The 14494-nt window shown below is 33.8% G+C and overlaps 1 protein-coding gene across 3 annotated transcripts in view; it reads right to left on the bottom strand.

Annotated features, from left to right (window-relative positions):
- Window positions 1–14494, bottom strand: part of ARHGAP20 (Rho GTPase activating protein 20) — a 132013-nt gene that overhangs the window by 105530 nt on the left and 11989 nt on the right. For all 3 annotated transcript variants that reach the window (XM_017540030.2, XM_017540038.2, XM_017540042.2), the window contains exon 2: window positions 7401–7483. In XM_017540030.2, coding sequence (XP_017395519.1) covers window positions 7401–7483 — 83 coding nt within the window. The remainder of the gene's footprint in view (window positions 1–7400; window positions 7484–14494) is intronic.

The raw sequence follows: 14494 nt of genomic DNA, 5'->3' as shown, positions 1-14494 counted from the left end.
ATAAAGGAAGAGAAGACAGGAACTAATAATAACTAAGTTAATACTCTAAGCATTTTTACTTATTTCCTCATTTTATGTTCTATGATATAAGCATTGTGACCCATATTTTATAGAGGAAAACACTGAGACTCAGAGATTAACTAATTTATCCAAGGTCACACAGATAATCAGGATGAAGTGCCAGCATTTAAATGCAACCAAAGACCAAGCACTTTCTCCTGTACCAAAATTCTTCCCTCATGTTGTCTTTCTCTCCTCTCAGTAGAGATTTAAAAAGTAAACATAAAGTCTCGCAAACAGCCCAAACACAATAAATTAACTTGGAGGTGGAGCTGGAGATAGGTGAGTATCAACTTAAAAGTGGTAACAGGTTGTTACCCAAAACAAAAGTGGATAAATTTTTGTGCAATTTCTACAAGGTGGGCTGCTCACCATATCAAAACAATACATTTCTGAAGGAAAAGTTTGTATGACTTGAATTCATTCCTAAACAACGAAGAAGCAGCATAAGAATGCCAATATAGATGAGATTTCTAGACCATATACATGAGCTCTTGTGTTTTGCTGCATGAAATTACTTCCTAAAAATAACTAAGAATCATTTTGTTAAAAGAACTCTCCATTTTCACCTATCAAGACTTTCACAAACACTAATGAAAACATAAAGTGTCTTATACATTGTCTACTTAAAGGAACTCTGGAAAGTCAGAAACTACTGTGCTAACTTATTCCTCTTTTGGTTTGCAAATGGAGACATGAATTTATTCACTAATTCATCCAAAAAATAATAACTGAACAGCAAGTACGTACAAGGTATTATTTTATTAATAAATGTGTGCTAGGACACTAAAGAAAACATGTATATAAGGAGATTCCAATGTGGTGTGATTGAGTTCAATGATTAAAAGATATATAAGGGTGGTTACCACACTGTGCCCCATAAATATGTACAATTATTATGTGCCAATTTTTTTTAAAAAGGTACCATTATGACTCCTATTTTGCAGAGGAGGAAACTGAGGCTTGGAGTAACTGGTTGCTATGATCTGAATGACAGCTATCACCTTTATAGATTTTTGGCTATACAATTCCCTCCCAAGTTCATATGTTGCAACTTAGTTACCAATCTGATGATATTAAGAGGTGAGGAGGCCTTTTGCAGGTGATTAAGTCATGAGGACAGAGCCTTTATGAAGAGAATTAGCTCCCTTATAAAAGAAATAAAAGGGAGCTGTTTGCCCCTTCCATCATGTGAGGACACAGTAAGAGATACCATATCTGGTCAGCCTTCACCAGTCATGAAACCTGCCAGTGCCTTGACCTTGGACTTGCTACCTTCAGAACTGTGAACAATAAATGTCCAATATTCATATATAAAAAGATATCAAGTGTGTTATAGCAGCATGAATATTATTTATGAAGAGTTAGAGGGGTTCTTGAAGGAAGTGACATTTGAGAGAAGGCTAGAGAATATGATGCGTTTAGAAAACTGCAAACAATTCAGAGTATACAGAAGTCTTTTGTTTTTGCTTTTGTTTATCTGCTAACAGGTTTATTTTTATCATATTAGTGAACCTTTAAAATAATAGTATTCAGAAACTATTCAAATTTTTTTCTTAAAAATAGAAAAAATACAGCTGGGTAAATTAAAACAATTTTCATATTGATTATCTAGATATTATATTCTTGGTACATATTAACATTTAATTTCTTAGCACCTGAGTGATATTTTTCTGAAAAATGTAAATTAGTTCAACCTCTATGAAAAATAGTATGGCAAATTTTCAAAGAACTAAAAGCAGAAATACCATTCATCCCAGCAATTCCATTACTGGATATCTAAACAAAGGAAAAAACAGTTTTATCAAAAAAACACCTGCACTCTTATGTTTATTGCAGCATTATTTATAATAGCAAAATCATGGAATCAACCTAAGTGTCCATCAACAGTGGACTAGATAAAGAAAATGTGCTATATATACACACTATGGAATACTATGCAGACATAAAAAAGGATGAAGGATGAAATCGTGTCCTTTGCAACAACAGGTATGCAGCTAGAGGCCATAATTCTAAGTAAATTAACACAGAAACAGAAAACTCAATACTGTATGTTCTCACGCAGAAGTGGGAGTTAAACAATGGGAACACATGGACAGAAACATGAAAACAAATGACACTGGGGACTCCAAAAGAAGGGAGGAAAGTGGGGGGCAAGGCTTGAAAAGCTACTACTGGGTACTATGTTCACTGTTTGTGTGATGGGTTCAATAGAAGCTCAAACCCTAGCAATATACCCATGTAAGAAACCTGCACATGTACCCCCTGAATCTAGAATTTAAAAAATGAAGTCGAGGCTTTTATCACTGAAAAATTATATTAAACAATGAAATTAAGATCATATTGGAAAATACACAGTTTTCAGGGAAATCTTTTGTTGTATTCAACAAATAATTCTGTGACCAAAAAAATGGGAAGAAGTTTAAAAAATAATATATTTCAACACTTTCATTTTATTTTTAAGAAAACTAAGCCCTTTAACACGTGCTCAGAATCTTACCTTAACACAAGGATGAGTATGACACAATGTCAGCTCATCTTTAAACACAGAACTGAACACTATTGTGTCAGAGTTAAAGTAGTTGAGAGCAGCCAGGCAACCACTCACCTTAGCAAACCTCTAACCTTCTTAGTATGAAAGATATCTGTCACATTTCCTAATATAATAATTACTTAGAGAAACCACCTCCAGCAGATCTGAATGGTGCCACATTTTAAAAAATGTTAAAATCTGTGAACTACCTCTCCTTATGTACTCTATGGGTTCACCAAAGAACACTGGAGATAAGGTATTACACATAAATACAGTTAACTCATCAGTTAATCTAAATCTTTCTTCCTCTTTAAATCCAGCTCTTGTTCATTATTTTTTAAAAAGGATTCTTTCAAATTTCCTGCAGATTTAGATACAAGCTTTATCATCTACAAGTGATTAATTACTAAGTAACAACTATGGGACAACAGTAAAAATAGTAAGGTTCTACAGCAATGCCAAAATCAAATATGGATGTAATTGAAAAAATATAAAATGTCAATAAATAAAACACTGCCCACAAATCTTTAGCAGTCTAGTTCCCATGTTATAATTCAAGAGATAGAAATTATTTGGGGACAAGGGCATCAGAACTTTGCTGTATAAAGTAGTACTTAAAATAGATGTGTTATAATCTTAGACTTCAGAAATTTCTCATATTTCTGGAGTTTAATGGATAGAAAAGCAAAATTCTATTTGCAAAAATTTGGAAAAAGGTAGAAGTACATAATTGAATACTGCTATTCAGTTTTATAGTATAAAATTTATTTAAGTTTTAACTATAGTATTTAAAATAGCAAGTTCATTAATAATTCATAAAATCTGATTTATATAACTTTTCAGAAACATACATTATAAAGTAGATAACATTCAAAGACTTTCTTGAATGTTTATTATAACAGGATTTGATCTCCAAGTTTTTTTAAAAAAACTGCAAGACTTGAAAAGAATTAATACTTCTATGTTTAAGTGAGAATTTAAACATGAGGGAAAACAAAACTCAGAATCACTTCTGAATAGACAAGAATTTAAAAGAATATACAAATGATTAATAGTGGTTACCCCTGGGGATGGAGTAGGGACTTTACTTTTTGCTTTATACATGTCCATATTGTTTTCTTTTATAAGAAATATGTGTTACTTTTGACAATTGTAAATACTTCCTTAAAATTCTCAGTATTTCTTTTAAATAAGCAAATAAACACAAAATCATTCTTTTATATCATGTCAGTGATCCTTTACCAAGCATTCATTAGAATCCTATAGACAACACTATTATATTGTGTACTTAAAAATCTATAAAGATGATAGCCCTCATGTTAAGTGTTCCTACTGTAATTTTTAAAAAGAGTGCACAGAATTAACTATGGATTTGAAAAATATGCCGATGTCCGGATCCTACTATAGAATACTGCATTAGAAAAGCTTAGAAATTACTAAACTAGAGGACCCTTTCAGGTTCTTTCCAATGCTGAGACTGTATTGCTTACAAATATTTTGCACACCTTCAGAGTACAAGCACCACGAGCTACACAAAATAAAAGCATAATCTCATCTTTATAAGATTATGAGAGACATGAAAGTCCCATTCCCTAGCACCCTAATTACTGCCCTAGAGAAACTTCCAGGAAATTAACTGAGGATTAACACACACACACACACACACACACACACACACACATTTTTTTGAGACAGGATCTGAGTGCAGTGGCATGATCATAACTCTCTGCAGCTTCCAACTCCTGGGCTTAAGTGATCCTCCCACCTCAGCCTTCCAAGTAGCTGGGACAACTTCTTTTTTGTTGCTAATTTAATTTTATTTAATTTTACAGAGACAGGGTCTTGCTATGTTGCCTAAGCTCAAGTGATCCTCCCACCTTGGCATCCCAAAGGGCTTGGGTTATAGGTATGTGCCACAATGTCCAGCCAAACAAATTTTTTTTTTCTTATAGATATTTGGACACAAAATTCATCCTATTTTGCTACTACTAAGCTAAGAATTTGGGGGAACTGAATTGAAGGTAAGCACCAATTCTTGAAGAAGTGATAGGGAGGCAGTGTGGGGGAAAGGCATTGTTGTATATTATTATATTGGTTCTCAACTTAAAACAATAAGAATTGGCATTTTTCAGTGAGTCAGATAAGTGTTAGCATTTTCCCTAGCATAGCACTTCATCTGTATCAGCAGTTCTTGATTCTATTAAACCTAATGACCCTTTGTTACACTGAAGTCATATATATATATATATATATACACACATATGTTCAAATTCCTTTTTATATCCTAAAATGAAATTCAGAGGTATTTTTTAAAAGTCATAAATAATAAAATACTGTAACAGTAACATAAAAAAATGAAAGTAGTTCATAATAAAGTATGTGTTTCAATAAGTACATGCTCAGGCATGATTATACTAAAGACAATTCAGTAGTCAAATGCTTACAACTAGTTACAATAGATATATTAAAATTTAAGAGAAGTCAGATAAGAAACCATTTCATGTAACGAGTACAGAAAAATGAAACATAGCCCATTGGGTTTTAGAAATGGTTCCAAAAAATACAAAGTAGAATTAGCTCTTGATGTACAAGGTAGCTACATTTCTGAAAAATTTAGTGTTTACTGATATGTATAAAAATACTTTGTGCTTATATACAATATAGTTAGGTTACAGGCATAGATAATTATATACAGGTTTTTCTCCCCCTTCACACATATGCCCTACAGAGGACTTTCAAAAGCTACGCAGGAACCCACAATTCTTCTCTATGCAGGATGTTCTATGCTTTACATGAGGCCTTGCATCCTGGGCTGCTGCCGCTAAATCACTAAGCAAACATAAATGTTCCACAAAATTCCAAAGTGTTCCCTAGAGGTTAGTATCACCTCCCCTGCACTGCAAACCACTGGTCTACATGAACTTTCAGTATCTGCATGTATACTTATTACAGATTCTCACCCTGGGGTAAGAGTGGGGGAAGATGATCACTGGTCCCTGATCTCAAGCTAAAGCTTCTATGATAGAAGGACTACTTTTAACCAGAAAATCTTAGCACATTTCATACCCACAAATTCCAATAAAAAATTTTATCTAAAACTGTGTATTTGTTAAAAAAACTGACAATAAATTTATGTTTACATCTATAGTAGAGAATTAAAGACAGATATACTAATTCTGTTTCCTCTATCCACCTTCCCTAAAAAAATACTCTGCCTTGAGGTTTCTAGATAATCAGTGTTAAACTGTGAAAATATAACCATCTCTTTTATCCACACTAAAGCAAAGATACACTGACGCAAACAATACAAAAGTCATTTATATATGACATTGAAATATATTACTGTATTTTTATTTGGAAGAATGGCTTCCTAGTTAAATTTTGATTAGGCATCTATTAAAAGACGTTTATGTTTCCTGATCAACCCAACGACTAAAGTGTATGTCTTCTGGGGTTAGGTGAAAAAAACCACTGAGGCTGAGAACTTGTTAAGTGCTTGAAAGAAAGTGACAGGAGTATTTTGATACATTTCACTTGTTGGGATTTGGATATATAACCTATTTTTAATACTGAAAAACTTCCATACTTTCATATAGATTTTATATTAAATTAGCACAATTTGAAGAAATGTCATAATTATAGATATATCATCCCTTTAAATAAAGTTGGTGAAGCCTTCACTTGACCTAAAAGGATTCATAGCTTAGAGAAAAATCATAACATTCCTTTGAACATAAAAACTCTTATGAGTTAAAATGCCATTTAAAAATTAATGAATAAATTAATGAATAGTTATTCAATTTCAACACATTATGAAAGATTCTTAAAATATCTATTGAAATGTTACAGCAGGTAGCTAGTCAGGTATGAGCAGGGCAGGAGAGGCCTCCCTGCAACACACACCAGGAGCGTTGGATGACCATCAGTTGATGGTCAGGTGGTTGTTAACCATTTCTCTAAAGTAATAATTGGTCACAGCTGGTGCCAGGGAAAGGCAGTCTCCTAATAGATGGAAAACACCTGAAACTGATGAGCAGCTTCCCAATGAGATCCCACAAGTACGCCATCATATGAAAACCCCTAGTCAAGCTGCACTCTTGTTTTCTCAAGTCAACTGCCTGGCCCATTTTCAAGTTGTACTTTCCTTCCCTTCCTTCCTGTTCTAAATCTTTTTAAAAAGCTTTCGCTCCTGTTCTGGGGGGGAAAAATGTCTATTTCAAAGTCCACTGAAATAGTAATTAGCCTCCATCGGTGAAATGACTCTGTTAACAGATATTTAGCTTATTTTTCCACTTTGAATTTCACTAACTTAACCAATAATGCCTAAAATAAGTCAATATTCCATTAAAAAAAATAGTCTTAATAGGGTTGTCTTCCTTCAAATCTAAAACTGGTAAGAAAAACTGCCTTATCTATGTACAGGAATCACTTTGTGTTGCTTAAAAATACACAAAGTTTTGTGTAAAACAAAACATCCATTTTTCAGTATTTTGATTTCTATTTATAAGTAAACTTTGATAAGATGTGGAACTTGCAAATTTGTATACTTTTTGTGGTGAAATTCACTTTTGAATCAGTTTTAAAGCCACTGAACATATACACCAGCTCTCACAGGCTTTATGATTCCTATAAAGAATGGGCCCTATTAACCTCAGAACAAAAGTTGTATTTTCTACTCTTAAGCAGAATTCTGGTGGTGATAACAAACAATTTCTACACATTAAAGAATATGTGATCTGAAAAACTCTTTATCTAATATAAAGTTCCAAGCACATACCAAATATGTAATACAAAGCTTTGCGCTTACCTGGTAGTAGGCCGTTTTTGTAGGGCTTTATCCAGGATAAGAGACGGAGCGCTCCTCCTCCTTTCTGCTAGTGTTTTCATTTTCTGTTGATGAAACAAACCAAAATGAAGACCACGTGGCTTGTAAGGCAAGACAATTTAGATTTTTTTCAATCCAATTTAACAAGTTTTGTATTGCCTATTTTTGCCTGTCAGGGAGCCTACAATTTCATTACGGAGATAAAACTATAACATCCAAGGTAGTATAAAAAAAAAAAAGCAGGACAATAAGAGTCAAAAAGCGGTAAAAACAATATGTTTTTTGTGGTCAGAGAATAAAGAGGTTAAATGTTTACCAGAATATGTGGAAGAAACACCATCACAACCATTATGTGTCCAGCTCTATGCTAAAGGCTGGACATGGACTATCTCATTTATATTTCAAAATGTCATCACGGTGGATAATACTGTATTTCACAGGCAAATTTGGCTTCAAGGAAAGACAAGTAGAGGGAAAAACAGTTAAAGCAAAAGCACAGAGAAGAGAGTTTTACATAAATATTTACACACTTGGAAATCCCTTCTTCCAAATAGACTTTTTAAAAACTGTAACTTTAAAGAAAAAAAATCTTTTCTAGGTGGTATAAAAATATAAGAAACAGGATAATTCAGGTACTCTGTTCCAATGACCTAAAATTGCAGTAAAGGGGGTTCACTCAACTGGAAATATCCAAATAATTACTCTCTAAATTTAGTCATATATTTAATGCATCCAGATACAGCCACTAGAGGCAGATGAGTAAAATTAACCATACAGTCACAAACAGCCATGAGCTAAGTTCAGGCTGTATCATCAAAGCCATTCTTCTCACCCTTTCTCTCTCTTACCCTGTATCCTCACCAGAGGTCTTACCCACTACACTACCTCTAGGCCAGGCATGGTTGGGAACTGGATGTTGCTCCAATGGGAGCTATGTAAAACTAACTAGCTAGCTCAGTGCCGGTATCCTATTATATGATTCATAAAGGAACTGCTTGTAGCTTTCTAGCATAGGAATAGTAGCACCATTCTTATCCCACAAATTCACCATGCCCCTAGGGATCTCTTCCAAATTATTGTCTGCTCTGGCCTCAGTGTTTGTCTGCTCTGGTCTCAGTATTACCAATGCTCTGGCCTCAGTGTTGCTATTCCACTCATTCATCTTTTGGCTCACATGTGAAAGCTATTGGCCCAAATCTCCTTAGCACAGCTGAGACAACAGCTGAAATAATTATGTAAAATAACAGTAAACAAATGGGCTAAAAATAGACAATATCAAACATCTCAATCGGGAGTTATTAATCACATGTCAATTTCAGGCCAGTTTACATATACAAATTTTTTGCTTGATGTATATTTGATGTCCTCCTTCTAAAGAAATAGCCCAGAGTTGTCATCAGATTCCCAGAAAAGTCTAACCCTTTCCAACACTGCATTTCAATAACCTAGTTTATATATTATAGTGTGCACACCCCATCTCACTGTTTCCATTACTCACACATCTTAGGAACATAACCCTCAGGAATCTAACATCCTTAGGCTAGTGTGACTGCAAAGGTTACAAGGAGAAAGGAAAACTGGGAGATAAGCATTTGTTTTGCAAGGTACAGCAGCACTTCCTCATGTGAAGAGTCTCAACACTGAAAGACTGGTTTGATTTTACAAAGAAAAGTGGCAGTTTGTTCATATCCATCAAGCTATGTTCCAGATTTTTTGCAGGGTTCTGTTTCACCTTTAAGCCTCGAATGATCCTTACTCTTTATCTTGATTCCCAATACAGGCCCAATTTACTACTTTGAACTGTTAAATGTACCCCCTCTTATAAGCTTTATGTGAGTCCCTTACACCCTCTGTCTGCTTTGACCTTGAAGGTCTGCCATTCAGGAGCTTTACCTCTGCTTTCTCTAACCTTCTGACATCACTGTCAGCAGATCCAAGATTCTAAACTAGATCTTCATTAGTACATACTTTCTAATTCTGAGTTCCTTGGCTTTCAGGTTTATGAAGAATTTGTAAAGCGTTCAAAAGACAGTATAAAATGATTTAAAATATGAAGAAAAAGAGCCTATGAAAAAGGATAAAATGATCCAAGTTTCTTTATTTAGAAACAGTAATAATCTTGAAATTAATGCAGAGCTATAATATGAGGGAAAGAAACCATCTTCCAAGGATGATGAGGCAAAAAGAAATGGGGAGAAATACAGAATGAAAACCCAGGTTGACCTTGGATAGTGGTTTGTTGAGAAATCTATAAAAGTTGTGAACTAAATTTTGCATGCAACTTCAGAGGTTCAGAACTCCCATAAAATGAATTCCTTAGGGATTTATGAACCTCAAGAAACTTTCTGATGTAAGGAAATATTTCTGGGAATGATAGGTGTTAAGCATGAGAATGGATAATCAAAGAAGGGTGACAAATTTTCTCCTGAAAAAGTGCTTTTGAAATGGGAGTTTTTCATGGAAATCTACTGTAGAAGATCATTTGTATAATAGTGAATAGACTGTATTTCTGAGTTATAAAATTGTCAGATGTATAAGGGGTCTAATGCTGAGTGTAGCACCTCATCCAGCTTGATTTATATTGAAGAGAATGCAATCAAACTACCAGCAGGTAGTTTATTTTCATTTCAGGTTCTATTCGTACTCAGGCTTACTCTATCATTAATGAGATGTGCAACCCAACACAATTCAGACTTCTCTGGGCCTCCATTTCCTTACCCACAAAATGAGACAGTTTGGACTACACAGTCTCTTAGGTCCCTTCTGTTTCTGATATTCCCACATATCAGAAATGTGTCCACCAAAGATTTACTGTGGATATGCAAGGAAATAAACATTACATGAACCATACATGTAGGATTCACAGCATTCATTCTAAGTTAAGTAATAAAAGGTCTTACGAAGAGCCAATATAACCAAGGACTTAATAGATTTAGATATTAACTCATTCACAATACACTGGTCTCTTTCTTTTGCTCAAAAGTGTAACCAAACAAAGGGCCAATAATAACTTCAAAACGAATTCACTGATCTTTTAAAGAATCTGTTCTCAGGCAATGAAAACTCAGATTTTCTTATTTATAACAACAATGTGAAATACATCAAAATAGAATGAAACTATTGATTCTTTTGCAGATATATAGTAGTACAAACTTATCAGGACAGGTTGAGCTTATGCTTATCTTAGCACCAACACATTTCACTGTTGTTTCTGTGACATAGATAACTGTAATTCTTTGCCTCACAGAAAACAATTATATGGCATATATTTTCTGTTGTACTTGATGTTTATAACTAGATGACCTCATAAATAGTGGATACCACTGTGAAGTGGAAATTTTTAAAAGGTAACCTTTTAAAGAAATGATAAACTATACATTTAGGCAAAAAGTACCCAATTAATTAATTGCATTAATCTTTTGGAAATGAGCTACTTGATATTGTACCACTTAACTAGTGTCAAGTAGCCTCAAAAACTAAATAAGAATTTTACTTGATCTAAGAAACAAACAAATATGAGGTAGTATCTATTTCTGTGTCTCCCAAATGGGAAAAAATGAGGAGGAATATGGAAGAAGTTCTAAAATGGAATAAAGAGTAATTAAATTTTAAAAACTGTTGTCTATTTACAACTAGCCCTTTATGAGGAAGTATAACATGAATACTAGAGATAAATTATTAGGGTGGTGTACAAGTAATTTCTGTTTTTGCTATTACTGCCAATGGATCTTTGACACTATGCTGTCTCCTCTGCATTTATATTCAGTATTGTAAGTCAAAAAACCTATTATGCCAAAGAGTAAATGAATAGAGGTCATAATTGAATATGAGAACCAAATGCCAGTAATTTATTTTTTCTTTCACATTTCAATAATAACACAAAACGGCAGCAAAAAACCAATAATCTTCAGGGTGATTTCCACTTCAAGTCATTTTAAATATATGGATTAATTACTTATTCAACTCCCTGTGTTCCTAACTCACTTCATATATGATGCGTCAGTAGTGGAATTTCACATTATATTTATGTTTCTGAACTTTTCTAGAGAACAAGGGCTATATCTTCTTCCCACATTTTCTCCCTTCAACAATTATTTACTGAAACTCTACTCTATAGCAAGCATATTTTTTGCCTTCCCATATCCTGGTATAATGCCTGGCACAAACTATACATTCTATAAATGAGGGTTTTATGTGAATTAACAAACCCACTCTTTCCACATCAATACCACCAACCCTAAATGCACAACCATGAAAACAAACAAACCTTTAAGGGGCTCTGCTGGAATGGTGTCATTAAGAAAAATGTAAGAATTTACTATGGAACTCAGCAAGAGTATACCCATACACTTCAAACTACACCTTTTGAACACAGTGTTGACACTTACCACTTTGAGCTACATAGTAAACATCTGCCTGACAATCAAGTTAATCATTTATCAACAAATAAATGATGCTGAGATAATTGGATAGCCACATACTAAAGAAGAAAGTTGTACCCCTACTCAGACCATATACAAAAATTAACTCAAAGACCTAAAAGTAACAGCTAAAAACTATAAGAATCTTAGAAGGAAACACAGGCATAATCTTGTCATCTTGGGTGAGGCAGTGGATTCTTCTTAATAGATATGACATAAAAAGTACAAGCAACAAAAGAAAAAAATCTAGAGACTGTCAAGATTTAAAATTTCCACGCTTCAAAAGACCTCATTAAGAAAGTGAAAAGACAACCCACAGAATGGGAAAACTTTTTTTGCAAATCATGTATCTGACAAGTGATTTGTATCTATTATAAAAAAATTACAACTCAATAATAAAGGCAAATTGCCCAATTAAAATGGGCAAATGATATGCATATGGTCTTCCAAAGAAGATATACAAATTGCCAATAAGCATATGAAAAAATGCTCAACATAACTAGCCATCAGGGAACTGCAAATCAAAATTACAATGAAATACCACATCACACACATGAGGATGAGTATAATAAAAAAAGATAGATAATTACAAGTGTTGGTGAGGATTGGAAACTGGACTCTTACATACTGGTGGTGGGAATGAAAACTGGTACAGACACTTTGGAAAACAGTTTGGCAGTTCTTCAAATGGTTAAACATAGAGTCACCATATGAACCTCCAATTCTGCTCCTAGGTACATATCCAAGAGAAATAAAAACATATGTCTTCAAAAAGACTTGCACATGACTGCTCATAACAGCATTATTCATAACAGTAAAAAAATGGCAAAAACACCACTGCCAATTAACTGATGAATGGCTAAACAAAATGTGGTAAATCTCTATGATGAAGTATTACTTGGCAATAAAAAGAAATGAAGTACTGATACATACCACAATGTAAGTCAACCTTGAAAACATTGTGCTAATTGAAAGAAATCATTACAAAAAAACCATATATTATGATTTCATTTATATAAACTGCCCAGAATAAGGAAATCTATAGAGACTTAAAGTAGACTTGTGCTTGCCTAGAGTTTGGGGAGACAGGAGAATTGGGAAATGATAGCTAAGGGGGTTCAGTGTTTCTTTCTGAGGCAATGAAAATATTCTAAAATTGACTGTGGCGATGGATGTACAGTTCTATGACTACACTAAAAGCCAGTGAACATAACTTTAAGTGGGTGAACTGTATGGTATGCAAATTGATTTGGTTAATAACAAAGAAGCCTAACTACCAAATTACTAAACAACTGGCTTCAGCCCAGCAAACAAATTGATTTGGTTAATACCAGAGAAACCTAACTACCAAATTACTAAACCACTGGGCTGTAGCCCAGCAAACTGGTCCTTAGCCAGAAGTTATAATTTTTGTCTTATAACAATCATCTAAAGTATATGAAAATGGAAAATTATTTTTTTACCCAATTTTTTTTTTGGTATAAAAAGTTTCAGTGGCTCTCCATTTGAGTTCTTCAGAGATACGAGGAATTTGCTTGCCTGCTTAATTTTTTAAAAATTCTATATTCATGTACATGTGCATGTTTGTTATATCAACATATGGTGTACTGGTGAGGATTGGGCTTCTAGCATACCCATTACCCAAATAGCGAACATTATATCTGATAGGTAGTTTTTCAACCCTTGCCACCTTCCCATGAGAGTCCTCCCTTTTGGAGTCTCCAGTGTTCATTATTTCCATCTTTATGTTCATTTGTATCCACTGTTAGATTCCACTTATAAGTGAGAACATGTGGTATCTGATTGTCTGCTTTGAGTTAGTTCACTGAGGATAATGGCCTCTAGGCTCCAATGTTGCTACAAAGAAAATGATTTAATTATTTTTTATGGCTGCATAGTATTCCATGGTGTGTAAGTACCAAATTTTATTTATCCAGTTAACTGTTGATGGGCACTCGGGTTGGCTCCATGATTTTGCTTTTGTGAGTGGTGCAGTAATGAACACAGAAATGCAGGTGTCTTTTCTGTTTAGGTGTCTTTATAATATAATGATTTCTTTTCCTTTGGGTAGATAACCTGTAGCGGGATTGCAGGATTGAATGGTATTTCTAATTTTAGTTATTTGAGAAATCTTCATACTGTTTCCATAGATGTTGAACTAATTTACATTCCCAGCAATATTGTATAAGTGTTCCCTTTCTCCATATCCATGCCAACATCTGTTGTTTTTTGGACTTTTTAGTAATGGCCATTCTGATGGGTGCAAGATAATATCTTATTGTGGTTTTAATTAGCATTTCTCTGAGTAGTGATTTTTGAGCATTTTTTCATGTGCTTTTGGCCACTTATATTTTTTTTGAGAAATATCTGTTCATGTCCTTTGCGCGGTTTTTAACAGAGCTGTTTTGTTCTTTTAGTTTCTTGTAAGCTCTGGATTTACAAGTTTCTCCATTAAAGTTTCTTTAATGGAGCTTGTCAAGTTCTTTCAGTTTATTGTAAGCTCTGGATACTAGTCCTTTGTCAGACGCATAATTTATGAATATTTTCTCCCATTCTATAGGTTGTCTGTTTACTCTTATTTCTTTTGTTTTACAGAAGCTATTTAATTAAATCCCATTTGTCTATTTTTATGTTGCATTTGTCCAGTTTTTTTTT

This window comes from Cebus imitator, unplaced genomic scaffold (genome assembly GCF_001604975.1).
Source record: "Cebus imitator isolate Cc_AM_T3 unplaced genomic scaffold, Cebus_imitator-1.0 Scaffold7, whole genome shotgun sequence".
Lineage (NCBI taxonomy): Eukaryota > Metazoa > Chordata > Mammalia > Primates > Cebidae > Cebus > Cebus imitator.
Note: the sequence above shows the minus strand (reverse complement) of the source record. Positions and strands in the feature narration are given on the sequence as shown.